Source organism: Leptonotus elevatus, chromosome 11, assembly GCF_054856555.1.
Source record: "Leptonotus elevatus isolate MCC_2025b chromosome 11, RoL_Lele_1.0, whole genome shotgun sequence".
NCBI lineage: Eukaryota > Metazoa > Chordata > Actinopteri > Syngnathiformes > Syngnathidae > Leptonotus > Leptonotus elevatus.
Genome location: NC_141249.1, coordinates 19,738,081 through 19,754,743, shown reverse-complemented (window position 1 = coordinate 19,754,743; position 16,663 = coordinate 19,738,081). Strand labels below are relative to the sequence as shown.

The 16,663-nt window shown below is 40.8% G+C and overlaps 1 protein-coding gene and 1 long non-coding RNA gene across 8 annotated transcripts in view; one reads left to right on the top strand and one right to left on the bottom strand.

Annotated features, from left to right (window-relative positions):
- Positions 1 to 115: 115 nt before the first annotated feature.
- Positions 116 to 16,663, top strand: part of LOC147166358 (uncharacterized) — a 66,364-nt gene continuing 49,816 nt past the window's right edge. Inside the window, exons 1-5 of one of the 2 annotated variants that reach the window (XR_015096469.1) lie at positions 116 to 258; positions 5,903 to 6,028; positions 9,917 to 10,040; positions 12,856 to 12,961; positions 13,970 to 14,067. This is a non-coding gene — a long non-coding RNA (uncharacterized LOC147166358). Of the gene's footprint in view, positions 259 to 5,902; positions 6,029 to 9,916; positions 10,041 to 12,855; positions 12,962 to 13,969; positions 14,379 to 16,663 lie in introns of those variants that run through there. The other variant, XR_015096470.1, reaches the window with a different exon arrangement.
- Positions 2,081 to 16,663, bottom strand: part of atp11b (ATPase phospholipid transporting 11B) — a 29,083-nt gene continuing 14,500 nt past the window's right edge. For 2 of the 6 annotated variants that reach the window (XM_086089055.1, XM_086089058.1), the window contains 9 exons: positions 16,533 to 16,592; positions 16,302 to 16,429; positions 15,592 to 15,730; positions 15,189 to 15,212; positions 14,199 to 14,264; positions 13,982 to 14,085; positions 13,712 to 13,877; positions 7,554 to 7,711; positions 2,081 to 4,522 (listed from right to left, as the gene is read on the bottom strand). In XM_086089055.1, coding sequence (XP_085945181.1) covers positions 4,453 to 4,522; positions 7,554 to 7,711; positions 13,712 to 13,877; positions 13,982 to 14,085; positions 14,199 to 14,264; positions 15,189 to 15,212; positions 15,592 to 15,730; positions 16,302 to 16,429; positions 16,533 to 16,592 — 915 coding nt within the window. In that variant the 3' untranslated portion in view covers positions 2,081 to 4,452. Of the gene's footprint in view, positions 4,523 to 7,331; positions 7,712 to 9,773; positions 9,911 to 12,841; positions 12,928 to 13,711; positions 13,878 to 13,981; positions 14,086 to 14,198; positions 14,265 to 15,188; positions 15,213 to 15,591; positions 15,731 to 16,301; positions 16,430 to 16,532; positions 16,593 to 16,663 lie in introns of those variants that run through there. The other 4 variants (XR_015096468.1, XM_086089057.1, XM_086089059.1 and 1 more) reach the window with 4 other exon arrangements.

Here is a 16,663-nt window from a genome sequence, read left to right as displayed (position 1 = left end):
ATACCTCAATTAAAAATGACTCATTACTTCGTCTGGCCTGACTTCTGAAGCCGCCATATTTACGTCACTGTATTATTCCTATGCGAACGTACGTTCGCACAGTGCATTCGTGAATTCAAAACACACTTAGTGCACAGCAAAGCGGTAAGATGACGCCACTGAAGAATATAAAACTATTTTCATGCCTTTCTTTTGAGGGAAAACGCCATTTTTTGAAGGATGGGAGACGAACGCCTTAGCTACCGGATCTTCAGCAAAGTAAGGGACAAATAATTATTCATACTTTTTATAAAGAATGGTGCAAAAGGGAAGATTGGCTTTGTGGATGTGCTTCGATTAACTGGCAGTTTCACTTTACATGGTGTTTGGCATTGCTATTGCTAGCTTGATTTTGTGAGGAATTGGGCTGTTTTACAGGGAGACACTCACTTTATTACATTCTTTCCGGGCGTCCGGGCGGGTTTAAAATGGTCCGTTTTTCGTTGTGCGGCAAATAGGAGCGCACTGCAACGTTTACTGTGGCTGGCTGACGGTGGCCCAGAACTTTAGCTGAGTGGCAAGTGTTGAGCTGCCGCACCGGAGGCGATGGTTACGAACCCCGCTCGAAGTAGTGGCTCAGTCACGAGCTACAAGCCCCACCAGGACCAACGCCACCTACTGTAGTGATGATTCATTCTAATGCTGAAATTAACAATGGGTTTTAAAAATGATTAGTTAACCAATAGATGATGTCCCTTTAACAAAATGGTTAGAATCATGAAAAAAAAATGAATCGCAATTTAATTCTGCACCATCTTATGATGTCACGTTTGGAGCATCGACAATGACAAACATTCAACCCTAGTTAGTCCGGGCGCCGCAAACTTTTTTTTTTTTTGCACTCATCCACACAAACATGGTCTCCCAGGCGGGAAAGCGAACCCACGCCAACCTGCATCGTCGGTAAGTGACGGTTCCACTCCGCCACCTGGAGCCGGGCGCAGTTAATTAATGCCACAAAGGAAAGTCGAGCGTGTTCAGGGGCCCTGAAAACGGGCGTGTCAACGTTGGTTCCTAGTGTCTCAGCCATTGGGTTCAAAAATTGTGTATTAAGGTCAACAAAACAAGAAAAGAGCTTCTTCTTAAAAATGTATTTATTTCATAAATATAACCGCATTTTCATAAACATCAGCTGTACGACAGTATTACAGACAAGAGGAATGATAGACGACAGACATCAGCCAACAGGAGTGATGAAATGATCCAAATGCTTCCCAGTTAACGCACGGACATGCTGTGTGTGTGTCTTGAGTGCTGCTGAGTCACATCAGCTGAGTTCTAATGCACAGCACGGATTGGTTAACACTTTCATTTGGCCCATTTTATTTCATTTAGGCCTGCAAAGTCTGAACTTGTTCCAAAACAAATTGGAAAAAGGCCCATTTGCCAAGTAAAGTGTTTTTTTTCTCTCTCGAATGAATTGAGCAGTTGTGCATCATTGACGATGCTAATATCTCACACGAGCGGATCACATTTAGAACAAACAGTTATAAATATACCCATATCATTTGTTTTCAGTAGGTGCAAATCGTACCAAGATATCGCTGGTTAATTAGAAAGCGTTTCAGATGGATTACATTTTATATGGAAAAAATAAAAATAACATGGGTAAGTAATGTACTCCCACAAATAGCTTTGGAACTTTAGGTGATATCTAAGCAGCCTTCAATTCCCGAAGATTATTATATAGAAAGTTAGATTGTAGGTTGTTCCAATGCCTCTCGAGTGTCTTTTTGCATATGCTCTGTAATTCGCTAGTTACATCAAACGATTTTCAAATAAATATGAATTTTTGTATATTTGAGATTTACCATACAGCTTTAGATTCTTAAATATAATTTAGAAATATCACACGTTGATCTAATCACCAGCCGCAAAAGACGACATCATGACAAGCATTTGTCAGACGCAAAACAAAAATAATTCACCTTCATGTGGCGCAATTTTTTAACAGCTACAATGAGGTCCACTGGTTGGAAAAAAAAAGGTGCAAGTAGAAAAAAGTATGCGTTTGGTTGGATTCAAAAATATGTTTGAACTCTTCGAATGAACTGCAATGAGGCCGTGTGGCAGTCCCACTCACGTACAATATTGCTACAGAACGGACACAAAAGGAAAGCAATAATTTCACCAAAACAGAAAAGACAATCAGACTGTGGTGGATCTCGAGGGGAAAAAACGTCACATGACCGAGGTGGTTTCAAGTTTAAAACGGTTGTCTTGTAGTTTCTCCTTCCCAACACACTGGAGTGCGATTTATTGATTGGGACTCAACGTCGAAAACACGAGAAGGACGTGGCCACTGGAGCGAGGTGGTACGAGGCCGCAAACATGCACAGGCGGCGTCGTCATCATCATCATCAGGTGGTGAACAAGCACAACATCCAAAGCGCAAAACACAAAATGCTGACAAATGAAATGAAACGTGGAGAATGGACGAGATGACATTGACGCCGTTGAAACGAGACGCAAACATTCGTCGGTCAAGAGTCGGCGCGCAGCAGCCGTGGCGACCCAAGGCAACAAATTCGCCAGCCGCCGTCTATTTACAGTACCGTCAATAACTGAGCGATAAGCGGGCGGGCGGGGGAGGGGGCGCTTCCTGAAAAACAATTATGGCTTCAACAACAAACACACTTTGAGGTCGGGAGAGTCGAGACGAGGAAGCCGCACGGGCGCGAGCGCGGGTAGGCACGAAAAAGAACGCAGCAGCTCTTTGGTATCCACGTGGAGGTCCACGAACAATTGGGGAACGCGTGGACGGACGGCGTCCTGGATGCTACGAGCGGGCCGTGGCTGCATTTGGAAACGTGAAGCAAAAAGTGCAGGTTTGCGAAGGTGGTCACGTCTTTTTTTGCAAGAGACTTCGCACCATCAAACTCGTCGGTCCTGGGGCGGCTCGTGGTTCAAGTCCGTCCAACTGATGATGAGCAAACGGATGGAAGACGTTTCAGCGTTTATTCCAGAGCATTTCATATCCATCTAAATGTCTATGCACTAGTACACGCTTTGTCCTCATTACTAAGGCAATTCAGTAAACTAGTGTAACAACTTGAGCAGTCTTACTAGTAACCCTTTTCCCAGAACTGTATGACATTCCTGCACACTATGTCAACTACTGCTGCAGGCACTAGAAGTAACATAAGAAAAATCAACTAGTTAACATCTTGTACTAGTAGTGCTCATATCTAAACTAGTACTGAGTGACATTCAGCACTTCACTAATACTAGCAGTGTAGGTGCCTACTAGTGACATTAAATCCTACTATTTGACATTTAGCACTTCACTGACAGCATGTGGTTATCAACTAGTTAACAGTGCTTCACTGACAGTATCAGTGGCACACAGGTAACTAGTACAACTGAGTGACAAAATGTACTAGTTAAATTTGCTTGTATGGGAGCATGCAGATGTCAGCTAGTGCTTCTACTACTACTAGTAGTAGTAACATCATTCTATTAGTTAACATCTAGTGCTTCACTAGTACTCGTAGTATAGATATTTCAACTAGTACTAGTGCCAACATTTTGTTAACAATTAGCACCTCAGTACTAGTACGTGGCATTGAATTATACTAGTTAACATTAAGCACTTTACTACTAGTGCACAGATGTCAATTCTTGACAAAGTTGATATTTCAACTAGTACTAGTGCCAGCATTTTGTTAACAATTAGTGTTTCATTAGTACTAGTACAATGTGACATTCAATTTTACTAGTCAACATTAGCGCTTCACTGGTAGTATCAGTAGCACGCAGGCATTAAATAGTGCAACTAGTTACTATGATTGAGTGACACAATTGACGAGTTAAGTTAATTGCAAGTAGCATGCAAACGTCAGCTAGCATTAACTACTAGTGATGTAAAATTGTACTAGCCATCATTTAGCATTTCACTAGTCGCGTGCAGATGCCAGCTCGTACTACTAGTGACAAGATTGTACTGGTTAATATTGAGTGCAGTTGTCAACTAGTGCTCAGCGTTGACAACTTTCAACAAGTAGTTGTTATGATAATGCGCAGAAATGTTGCATAGTAGTGGGAGGTAGAAATGAACTTATTCACTGCCAGCCCAGTAAAAATTAATCTTTGACATCGATAACTGTAAATGGCAGTGAATAAAAAAATAAATAAATAAACAACCACACAATTGCTACTAGTACACCCAAGGTGTTTTACTAGTGCACTGAATTATCTTACTATTGAGGACAAAGAGTGTAGTCGTGCATGTGGTGTAAGATGGACATGAAGTGTGCGACGTCCTTCAAGCAGGTCTGTCTCCTCAAACGAAGTTCATGCGCCGCCGAGGACCTTCAAGTGTCCTTTTTGGTTGCATTAGCAGCTCCAGCCGAGTCCACTAAGTACGCTTAGAAGCCGGTACGAGAGGTTGTGGGGTTGTGGGGAGGGGTCTGCTCAGCAGTGGGTGACCTCGATGGGCGACAGCGTCAGGACACTACGATCGTTGTCTGCGTCAGCCCAACACCTGAAACGAGGCAGCAGTAACGGAGGTTAGGGCGTCGGCTGCAAGGCGGGCGCGAGCGCAGCGGGCCCGACAGCCGGCTTTGTCGTTTGCCAATCGGGCATTCGAAACCCGCGCGAGCAGGCCGGGTGGAAACAGGAGGCGACAATGAGGGATGGAAAAGTGCAATTGGAAATCTGATGGCGGTTAAGTACTGATGCCTCATTTGGATGATGGATACAAATCTTCTTCCGGAAGGATTTTTAAAAATCTGTGTTTGTGATTTTGCCTTCATACAGCAACATTATATTAACTCGTTTGCTCCCAAAAACTTATAACAATTTTCTATTTTAAATGTTGTCATGGTCCCAAAAACGTATTTACACGTTTTTTAAACGTTTTTTTTTTTTTTTAATTCTAAAGCACACAGAAGGCTTTGATGCAGCCTCTGACCTGAAGAGGACGCTTAAAGGCCATCAGGTGGCAGCAGAGTAAAAGAGATCAGCCACAAGCTCTTTTCCCCACAGTTTTAAACAGATTTGTGAATAATGACGAAACTTGGCTACATTCTAATGCTAATTGCTGCAAAACGGAAACAGATAGAAATATATTTTTCCTGCTGAAAGAAGAGACTCTAATCTTTTTCTTTTGGTAGTAAGTGGTGAAATCTTGGATCTCCAAGGAGGAACTTACAATTTGGCCACGTCTATCAGCTCAGACTATGACAGCAAGACATTTTCAATCATCTTTTTTCATTTGGATTATTTTGACATATTTGCCTTTTACATTTACTTTTAAGGTCCCGACAGTTGCCATTTTGTGAGAAGAACGTCTTTCCCATCGCATCTTATTTCAAATCTATGGTGATGGTGTATAAAAGCAAAATCATACAAACTCTCAAATCCTAAATGGACTCAAATGTGAACTAAAAGCAACACATCGAAATCGACACGAGGCTTCATCTACTCAACCCAAATCAAAATGATGATCAAAGAGAAATCATTGGTGATTGAAAAAGGCAAAAACAACATCATCTGCGAGGCCAACTGCGGAATCCCTTGACTTGTCTTTTCAATTCCGCTCTAAAAAGGTGAAGACAACCGTTTTAAGACCTGCTGAATCCTCAACGGTCGACTTGAAATAAGATGGTCTCAAAATGTAAACCAGTCAACTCTTCTGCTTGGACTACAAAAACAGACCTCAAGACACACATCATATAAGGCTTTACAATCCAGTGGCAAAATGTTGGATTGGGACTGGAATTAGGCTGAGTAAAAGGTGTGTGCGTGCGCGCGTGAAGGTGTCTTGACATTTGTAAAGAGCCGAGAGGTATGCCAAACAAACAGGGCCACGTCCGGTTTATTCATCAGGGAAAGCCTCTTTGACACCTCGTGTCTCTTCCAGCTTTGTGGCCTGCAGACAAGATGGCCGTTGCCAGCAAACAGCCCGCACGGACTGACGTGATGTTTTCCTACACCGGCGATCAAGACGGACACGAGCGTGTGAAAGAGGAAGGATACAAACAAAAAGGTGCACTTGAGGTTTCTCGGTGAATTTAAGACTGTGGAAACGCTACGTTAGGGATGTATTCTGATGATGAAGTTTGAAGAAGCCACTTCAATGGGAAGGTCAAGGAAATCTTTTCTGGCACAGGAATTACTTGATGTACTTTGTGGTCATTTCAAATGATGGCCCAAAGAGATTAGCTCATTGAAATGGCGCACTAATTATTTGCAGAATAATTGAAGGTCTTGTGGGTTAATGAGATTATTACCAAGACTACAATCCCGTAATTATTAAGTATGCCGACAATTTTAATTATGTGCACACGCTTAAGTGAGACGTCCAATTTGGACTTGGACAATTTTACAACGTTGTACTTTTCTGACCCCCTATAGACTCTATAGGGTTAGGGTTCATACATTTTAGAATATTAAGGTAGAAATAATGATGCCCAACCCTTTCATCATCGTTGATTGAACTAACAGAGAGCCCAGCCTAGTTATTTCCAATAATACAATCATGCCTTTATTATCTCTGGGCACTGAAGTCCTGAATTTCAGGCACCAGTTGACCGTATTGAACATCTTCTCTGCTGGGAAGGCGCCGTTTACTGACTCTAAATCTAAAAAGCAGATAACTATGTCAGTTATATAGATTGTGAAGTCATCTGTTAAAGTGCATAATAAAGTGTCCCTGAAAAGTGAGGTCCTAAATACCACACAGAGGGGGCCAAACAGGACACTAATGAATGGCCAACAATTAAAACAGGTTACATATTAGTGAGTAATACTGAGATCTGCTGCATGCCTTTATATCATGACGGGTCTCCATTTCGATGTATGATGATTTTAATCAACTCGGTCACCTTTTGTAGTCAAGCGCTTGGTAGACCCGAGTGGATATTACACAAATCCAGGTCCAGAAAGTAAAATCCCTGCCACAGTTTAGCCATTGATACTAACTAGCTAGCTAGCTCCCTAGCAGGCAAGCAAGCACCATGGGAGCTAGTTATAGAGCTAGCTGTATTATTAATGTAGGTCTAGAAAGTAAAAACCCTGCCATAGTTTGGCTTTAGCCATTAATGCTAGATAGCTAGCTCCCTAGCAGGTAAACGAGCACCATGGGAGCTAGCTAGGGAGCTAGCCAGCTAGCACCTGGGGCTAAAGACAAACTGTGACAGGTTTTTTACTTTCTGGAGCTGGATTATAAATAAAGCTAGCTCCCTCGCTAGCTCACATGGTGCTCGTTTACCTGCTAGGGAGCTAGCTAGCTAGCTAACAATAATGGCTAAAGCCAAACTGTGGCAGGGTTTTTACTTTCTGGACCTGGATTTGCCACCTCTGACCTTTAGCTCTTTGCCGCCTGACACCATTAACATTTAAAACACCGATCTCCCATAATTTCATGTTGAACAAATGAGTGTGCCCGCCACTCAAGCACTCACGAGCCAGATTATGAGCGTAAACGTTCAGGCATGCAGACGGAATATTTGAAACCACGACGGGGTGGACTTTCATCTGGATTGACAATAATTTCTCGCCGTCCTCCCCACCTGTTGCTGCGGCCGGATGTGTCGCAGTGGTTGCTGGTGGTTGGGCACTGTCCGCTCATTTGCTCCAGGAGGCGGGCCAGGCGGGAACAGCCGCTCTGCCCATGTTGGTAGCAGCACAAGGACTCCACGCAGCTGAGGGCCTGGGGGGCTGATAAAGACTGGAAGAAGGGAAGAGAATGAAAGAATAGGGTAGAGAAAAGATGTGAAGAGAAGAATATATTAGCAACACAAACAAAGCCTCTATCATTCTCAAACACAAAATGCTTGTCAATTGGTAGATACGTTACATGCCGTCTCGGGGAATGGACAACATTCAAAGCATGCTCCCAAATGGGACGGAAATGTTGACAAATGACAAATTTACAATCAAGACATGACAAGAAAACCTTTGGCCATGTTTTGTAATCACATGAAAAAGGAGCCCATTAAACATCTGATCGATTCGGAGACATAAAGTGAAACGAACGACCTACATCAAGTAAAGAGAATCAATGTCTTCCATTCTTCTGCGATTTATAGCCTTGGACCCGGCATCCATCCCACTGCAGTGAGTCCATGCATGGCATTTTAATGTGACGGTTCACAACGAGATGAGTTGTGGCACAGTCGCCTCAAGAAGATCAGTGCAGGTCAACTTGTCATAGCTGCGATCCGTCACTCACGTCCAACATCGCAAAAAACAACAACAAAAAACTACAAGCCAAGGCCAGCAGCTCGTTTCGCACAGCCCTACTCAAAAATGTGCAAATATTTTACCACTCTACACTGAAACGACTCCTTGCAGCGTAAAAGCAACAACACGATTTGAACTATAGCAGAACTAACACCGTTTGTTTGACTTCAGATTAAAAATATAAGAGCAGAGAAACACGAACAGAACATAAACGACAACGGCAGACTATGAGCAAGAAAACTCGTTAAATCCCTTAGGGAACAAAATACTTGATATTTTGAAGACTATTAAGCAACACGAAGTCCGAGATGTCTGTATAGCAAGCAGAACTTGTCGGAAGAATATGTGCAAAATTTATTCACACGTATAACGGAGCGTATGGCGTTCCACAGGGCTCAATTCTGGGGCCTCTGATGTTTTTATTGTATCTGCCCGCCCCTGTATTCCATCTTAAGAAAACAACGCTGGTTGTTCTAAAATGCTCGATAAATATAGAGTTAAGTTGAGTGATGGGAGGCATGATTTGCAGAACCTAGTTGAGCATTTCTAGTCCAGCACAACTAGCTGAAGAGAGCCAGATTCAATGAAAAGGCTACTCTTCATGTTCATATTGTTCACCAGTAAACCCTAATATCCATTTCTTGAATTTGAAAAAGAAAAGGAAAAAGATTTGTGTGTGTGTGTGTGTGTGTGTGTGAAGGCGCATAGGACACTTGTGGGGTTTCAGTACCTACAACATGGTTAAGAAGCACTGCTTTGCGGTGTACTATAAATATACTGTAATCATCTTAGAATTTACAGTGATCGATTCTGTTAGCTCCAACTGGGTGAGTCATTTCATTTATCTGTGAAACAGCAATCAGTCCTCAAGTGGAGATGTGGTGGGTTTGTAAATCACTTCCATTACTTTGATGAACAATACATGATCAGTCTTGTAGAAACAAGCACTTTAAAGCGATGGCGCGCTTGCATAATAGTAGTCATTTGTAAGACTAATTTTAGGTGCCAATTGCATGATAACTTATAAGTTGTAATGTTAAGGTGTCAGTCACGTGGGGACAAAGCACTTATGTCCTTGCATCATCAGCTTGATAATTTACAGTTCTGTAAAAATAAATATATACAAATACTGTAACGGCAGACAAGATTCAACATGGGATAGGATACAGGCAGCATAAAATAAAATATGGTTCAAGGACAACATAAGTAACAAGATGACTCAAGATTTCAGCATGCCAAGTGCATTCTCCCTAACTTAATTAAAAAATATATTGGACAGGAGACCAGGTCTGGGAAACTTGGGGCTAATTAGACGAGGACTGTCAAATGGTGGGGTGGAGATGACAACATGAAGCAATTCATATTGAATGTGAGGGTGTCATCCCGACAAACGAAACCAAATTAAAAGTTGGGACTGACAGGCATGGGAGGAGGACTGATGACGCAGGCAAGTGTAAGAGGGCGCACAGGGTTGGCTGGTCCAATGGACGACATTTTGCTCCGGGGCAATGACAGTACAGTACAATGGGAGAGTAGAATGTTACTACCTAAGGTATCAAGGGTCTGGGCTGGGGGCAGCAGGGGGAGGATAAGCAGCTAGCAGGTGCCAATTGTCCTCCCCTGGGCGCCGACGGGCCTTAACAGAGTCATATTCTGGGCCGACTGAACCCTCACCCTTTTCCATCTGAAGGACACAAGATGCTTACGGTGAGCTCTGCTGGCTGGAGAGAACAAGCTTATAGCTCAGACACCTCAAACGGGTTGAAGATCACAAACTCCAAAAGCAACAAGTACGCACAAGCCAATATTATCAGGTAACATACAAGTCACGTTATTTTTGTTGCCGTGTAGCAAAATTGCTGATGTTGCAACACGTGCTCATAGCAACAACGATTTTTGATCTCGTACGACGTCTTAAACGGCATTGAAGGCCTACCTATATTTTATTGGTTCGTTTTAAATGTATCGTATGGTTTTTAAAACTAAGAGGGAAAGTCGCAAACAAATGTAAAAAGAGCCAAAGCCCCAAGAAATGTCGAATTGTGAATGCGGTCACTGTTGCCGGAGTTGATTTTCTGACAAAACTGCTGCTTAACACAATATTAAACAAAAACTTAAAACCATGTGTTTGTAAACTGTAGACATAAAAAGATGCATCAAGAAAAGGGATTTGCCTGTGCAACACATGCAAAGCAATTAAACTGCTGCCGAGACTATAAAGTGACAGAAGAAGCAAACAATAAAAAACCCACGAGAACCTTTTTGTAATTAGTCAACTGTGATCTAATTATACAGATATAGATAGTAGAATTAATTTAAAAACAACAACAACAACAAAATCAATCACATTAAAAATGCATAACTAGTCTAAATGTTAAGACACGACTAATGAAGTGTAATTATGTTTTGTTTAGCTCACTGGTGAAAGCAGATCGTTCATTTGAAGTGTGTCTGAGTTCTTACGTTATTATTATTACCTCTTCTCATCTGTCATGAGTATTTTTTATGCTTAACATTTGCATGACAGTAATATTACAGAAATGATTTTCAATAGTGAAATATTACCACATGACCTCTTGTTAATAAAGCTTTTATGATCAAATGTCAGAGTCTTGAAGGAATTATTATTAATAATAATGTTCTGAAATACAACCCAATTAATTTATTGTCAGAATAGACCGTCGTTGATCTGAATTTAATTAGAGGTTACAAATTGCCCTGCCTCATTGAGTGTACTGATATCTGCAACTCGTAAGTCATTAATATTTCAAAAGTCTTATCATGCTTGTAAGGCAGCAACACCATGCTAGTGTGTATGGCAGGAAGTTCCAGAGCGGTCCAAGAGTCCGCCATGCAGCCGTGATGGCGTCTTGCTTTTATTTTAAGTTACTTAAAACCATGCAAGTGGACCACTTGGACACATGGAAGGAGGAGGTTTTAACATTTTGAGGGTGCTGGACTGACATGCGTTCCAGACGTCATTTGGATGGTTTTGGACTGAGAATACAAAGACGAATCGATGGCTTGTGTGTGTGACATGCCGACGTCTTACAGATGGTCAGCAAGGAGATCTGACCATTCAATTTATGGTTATTAGGATTGGTAGCGTTCCAGAATGCGCCGCTGGTTATGAGTGACTGCCAAAACCTTATCGTAATTACGTGATTCAACGATCATTTATCCACTCAAATTGCTCAGCACTTTGTTCATGCAGTGCCAAGGGGAATGATGACATCATGCGTAAAAGTCACAAACGGACGGCATCTCAGAATGAATGTTCCAGTCAGCTAGCTTCTCGCTAAAAAGCAAGGCATGCACAGAATTGAGATGACCGTTTTGATCTCATCGAACGAGAGCCCTCTTTATCATTCAAGTCCCATGAGAATGCTGATTGACTTTTCCAATGCATGCAGTAACAAAAAAATCAATAAGGGGTCGCTGTTCCAACAGTATGCTGCCAAAATCGGAATCAAGTTCCGACCTGGGAAACAACATTTGAGTTCCGATCAAATTTTCATTATGAGGAGTGCTTATTGCTTAAGCCTGGGGTATCCAAACTACAGCCCGGGGGCCATTTGCGGCCCGCCATCCATTTTTTAGTGGCCCTCAGCATATACAAAAAACACCGCCTACTTTTCTAGATATGCAAAGAAATCATTTACATCTAAAACAGAAATATTTGTCTTTGTAATTTAATTAAGTCAGATATTTCAGGTCTAGAAGCAAAAATGTTCTCCATGTTGCGCTGACTGTGTCAAAGTATAATTTGTGAACATATAAAATTAACTCATTCACTCGCAGCCATTTTCACTGAAGCAACCCCCTTCGCTCCCGGCTGTTTTACTGGATTTTGCAAGGCCCACAGAATATTGTGTTTTATTGCTATAAAAACATGGAACCTACCATAAGAAAGATTAGACTGAATCTCTTTTTTCATCAGGAAAAAAACATATTTCTATCTTTTCCTGTTTTGCAGCAATTAGCATTAGAATACAGCTAAATTTCATCATTATTCACAAATCAGCTTGTTTGCAACATGGTCCTGGTTGATCTCTTTTGCTCTGCTGCCATTTGCTAGCCGTTTTTGTAATAACTACCATTGCTTCAACCGGTCTGTGCAGTTGAGCTGCATCAAAGCTTTCTGTATGCTCTAGCATAGAAAAACCACATAAAAACGTACAAATACGTCTTTGGGATACGTAAAACATTTAAAATACAACATATTTACACGTTTTGGGGAGCAAATGAGTTAATAGAGTCAGGCAACTTCAAAATAGCCCTGGCAGTTTGGACACCCCTGATTTAAGCAATCATTGATGAAACAATAAGTTAGAATTTGAATTTGGACATCTTCAGGCAGTCTCACTTTCTATTATCCATCCAGCTGGAGCCATCAAAATAGCCCAGCATTTTGAAATGTTTACCCACATGAAATTCTCCATACTTCAGCTTGGCTGCACTTTAAAAGATTTTGCATCTGGAGGTTGTTGGGATTACCGAGACGGTTGACCGGAAGACAATGTTTATTTGATGTAAATAATCCTAATATATATAATAATAAATTGGAACACAGTGTATTTCAAACTCATGGCTGACTCTGTCTCATGTCCACTACCTAATTTTGCCCAGCTGATTCTTGGCTCGGGACAGAGGCTGAAGAGCGATGAAGTCATCACCTATTGCCACACAGTTGGAATACATCTACACCGGGAAAGGAGTGAAAGCATATAGAGAGGTTAGACAGTGAGAAACCGCACACACACACACACACACACACACAAGGACAACATTAGACAAATGTTAGAGCGGACGGACAAGATTGGAGAAGAAATTTTTTCCTCAGACAAAAAGGTATGAAATCTGTTTCCTGTAGAAAAAGGACCATGCACACTTTGACAACTGTGTGTTTGTGTTTCATATCAAAATGAGATCATGCGGTTTCAACGTGCCACCTAACGCTCTGCATATGCTATAAGAAAATGTGTTTATCGGCAGTCTAAATGAAGAATATGTAAATAGGTAATTTGAGAATTTTCCTGAGGTTTTCCGTCACAGATTTTTCATCTTGCGGCTGTAGCCATATTTTAAGACACGCAATGTCTGCATTATTAAATTCCTGATTAAATAGTGAGTCCATACAGAGGAATAGGTCATTACAGCAGTGCACAGGCTCCATGAGGAGTCTATGCCTGAAGGCAGAAGCAAAAATGTATTGGTACAATCACAATTAATGCAAATGGGAAGTAAATGGTAGCAGGATGGACTGTGTAGAAATCTAAAGAGAAACTATATAAGGATAGCGTTAATTAGTCAATCAAGCCTTTCCAGGTCTCACTATCATTGCAGATGGCATTATTAAAACCACCCAGCAAAATGTTGGGAGTCCTCAGTCGGAGGGCTCTCCAGCACCCACTCTAAGGACTCAAAAAAAAAAAAACTCATATGACATTAATATTGTCCCCAACTCCTTCACTACCCATTCTACCTGACTTTTCTGTGTGCTGGTGGGCTTCAGGTGTCGATAGAACACTTTCTTCACCACATCAGGAAAGAGGCACGTTATGACGATGATAATGATCGCGAACCAGGCAGAGCCACTGGACAGCAGTTGTACAAATACAAAATACATGTCCTGCGTGTGGAGGAATGGCCTGCAAGAGAAAAAAACAATGTTATGCTTAAAGCGATAGAAGGATGTTCATTCATAAAACAAATGTAAACAAAACCAAATGGTTCTTTCCAGGTCTTTCCTCACCAGATGATTCCTCCATAGAAGAGAGAGAAGATGAAATAGAAGGCTATCGAGCCCCACGTCACAAAATGGTTCATCCATGTCCAGAAGTGAGTCTCTAATGCAAGCTGTTATTTAAGTAAGACAGGGCAATAACAGAGAGTAAAACATTGATATCGACAGGTTACAAAACATTTATGACAATTTGCATGCACAAAAACAAACATTTCATATTGTTTACCTTTAAAGTGACAGTGATGACCATCACTGTGAAGACCAATGTTCCAAATGTCCAATTGCCAAACATCTGTAGGTGACACAAAATTACATAGAATTCATGTGTTATAAACAAAATAAGTAATTTTCATCAGCTTTGAAATATTTCCTGTTAACTCATTCACCCCCAGCCATTCTCACTGAAGCAACCCCCTTTGCTCAAGGCTGTTTTACTGGATTCTGACTGATTTTGCAAGGCCCGCAAAATATTGTGTTCTATTGCTATAAAAACATGGAACCTACCAAAAGAAAGATTAGACTGAGTCTCTTCTTTCATCAGAAAAAAAAGACATTACTATCAGTTACCGTTTTGCAGCAATTCGCATTAGCATCACAAATCTGATTATAACAGTGGGGGAAATAACTTTTTGCAACATGGTTGATCTCTTATACTCTGTTGCCACCTGTTGCCTATTTTTGTAATAACTACCATTGCTTCAAGCATTCTCTTCAGTTTAGAGGCTGCATCAAAGCCTTCTGTATGCTCAAGCATTAAAAACACGTATAAATACGTCTTTGGGAGCATGGTAATATTTCAAATAGATTTCAAAATGAGTTAACAATAATGAATAAATAATAGTTATATAAATGCCAATCTTAAACCTTCAACTCGCCATAAGTAGTAAAACCATGCATTCTCTTGTCAAAGGTATATCCAAAGAAAGAGAAGCTAAAGATTGAATTTATGCAGTTCATCCACACACATACAAAAAGAAAAAAACCTTCAGTTATCAAAACAACAGACTAGAGTGACCAACTTGGCAAAGGAGAACCATTCATTTTAAAGTGAAGTTATGGAATCAAAAGTGACAATTGGTTCAAATCATTTCTGGTGTTTGGAAACAAAAATGTAACCTGCAAAAATTGTTTGGGCTGTTGAAATACTGCCACTGGAAAAACTGGTTGAGCGCCACCCGCCCCAAAGAGAGCTTTCAAATGTAGAGCTGATGCTTACCAGCTGCCTGTTAGCTCGCAAGATCTGAGAACATGCACAGCATGAAGGCAGGGGCCAATGAAAGATGGCAAGAGAAGATACAGAAAGCGAGAAAAGTCACCAGCAGTTAGGATGACACACAATTGCAAACAGGTGCAAGGTGAAATGAAGAAAAGCAGAGTGCCATACGCGTTAATAGTGTAACTTCCGATTAGGGAAATAAAACATATGCAAATAGAGAGTTAAGGAGTCGTTACTGTAAAAAGCCATGCAGGTGTCAACAACATTGACATTATGACTCCAGTATTGCAGTTGCTCTAATCTACCGTTAACAGGACGTGAAACACTTGGAGGAAAAGCTCATCACAAAGTTGGGGGTGGTGGGAGTTTGGGTTCAATTTATGCGATTTGACAAAACACACACCTGTCCATTGCCCATAAGTGTGGTGTCTTCGCCCATCAGTATGTAGGATCCAAAGAAAAAGACAAACGCATGACAGAACCCCAAGAAAGTCCAATAGAGGAACGTCCGGAACGATAACAGAGAGTTCCTGCTGATGTCTCTGAAAAAGAAAAAAATGGAAGCAAAACATTTTCAAATGTTCCATTATATGGAACAACAATCTGTATTGGTACTTTAACTCATTCACTGCCATTGACGACTATAGACGTCAAAAATTCATGTGAACTATTTCTATTAGTTTAAAAAATTAATTCATTTCATTTCATTTTTTATAAAAACCTATACTTTTTTTAATTGTACATTTATAAGAGATATAAAATTATCATGCGATTAATTATGATTAAACGCCTCTTATTTTTAATATATATTTTTTTAAATTAGTTCAAGTTAACAAGTTCAACAAGGACTATTTTATTTTTCCAAGGTAATTATTTCAGGTTCTTGGCAGATTCCTGAATGGCAATGCAGTTGAACCCTCCCAAATGTTATACAATATGAAATTTGCCAAACCTTGTATTTTTAGTAAAAATATGTCCCAAAGTTTGTCTCAAGAAATCACATCCCAAATACATGTTAATGGCACTGCATATTTTTTATACATCCTTCACACATAATAATCATAATCTGCGGTTTGAGCGTAACCGTCCTCGAGGTTTTATAGAGTTAAGTACCTGTACAGAACGGGTTTGCTTTGCAGGACGTGTGGATGAACAAGCTGTTCAAACAGACTATACACCAGGATGGGCAGTGAAGTAAAGCAGATGTTGTACAGCGTCAGGTAAACACTGTCATACAGCGTCTAGAAAAAAGTCGTACCATCAATTGTGAAACATGGAAATGAAAAACTAAACGCACAGTCAACAATAACAAGAATCAAGGGCAAAAAAAAAAGAGAAACCTACTTGTTGTGAAAACAGGCAGAAGAACTGGTATAAAAACTGGGGCGTGATAAAACACACATTCTGCGAAAGAGAAAGAACTTTGCATTCAATTGATTGAAAATGTAATACAAATTTCCATTTCATCGCTGACC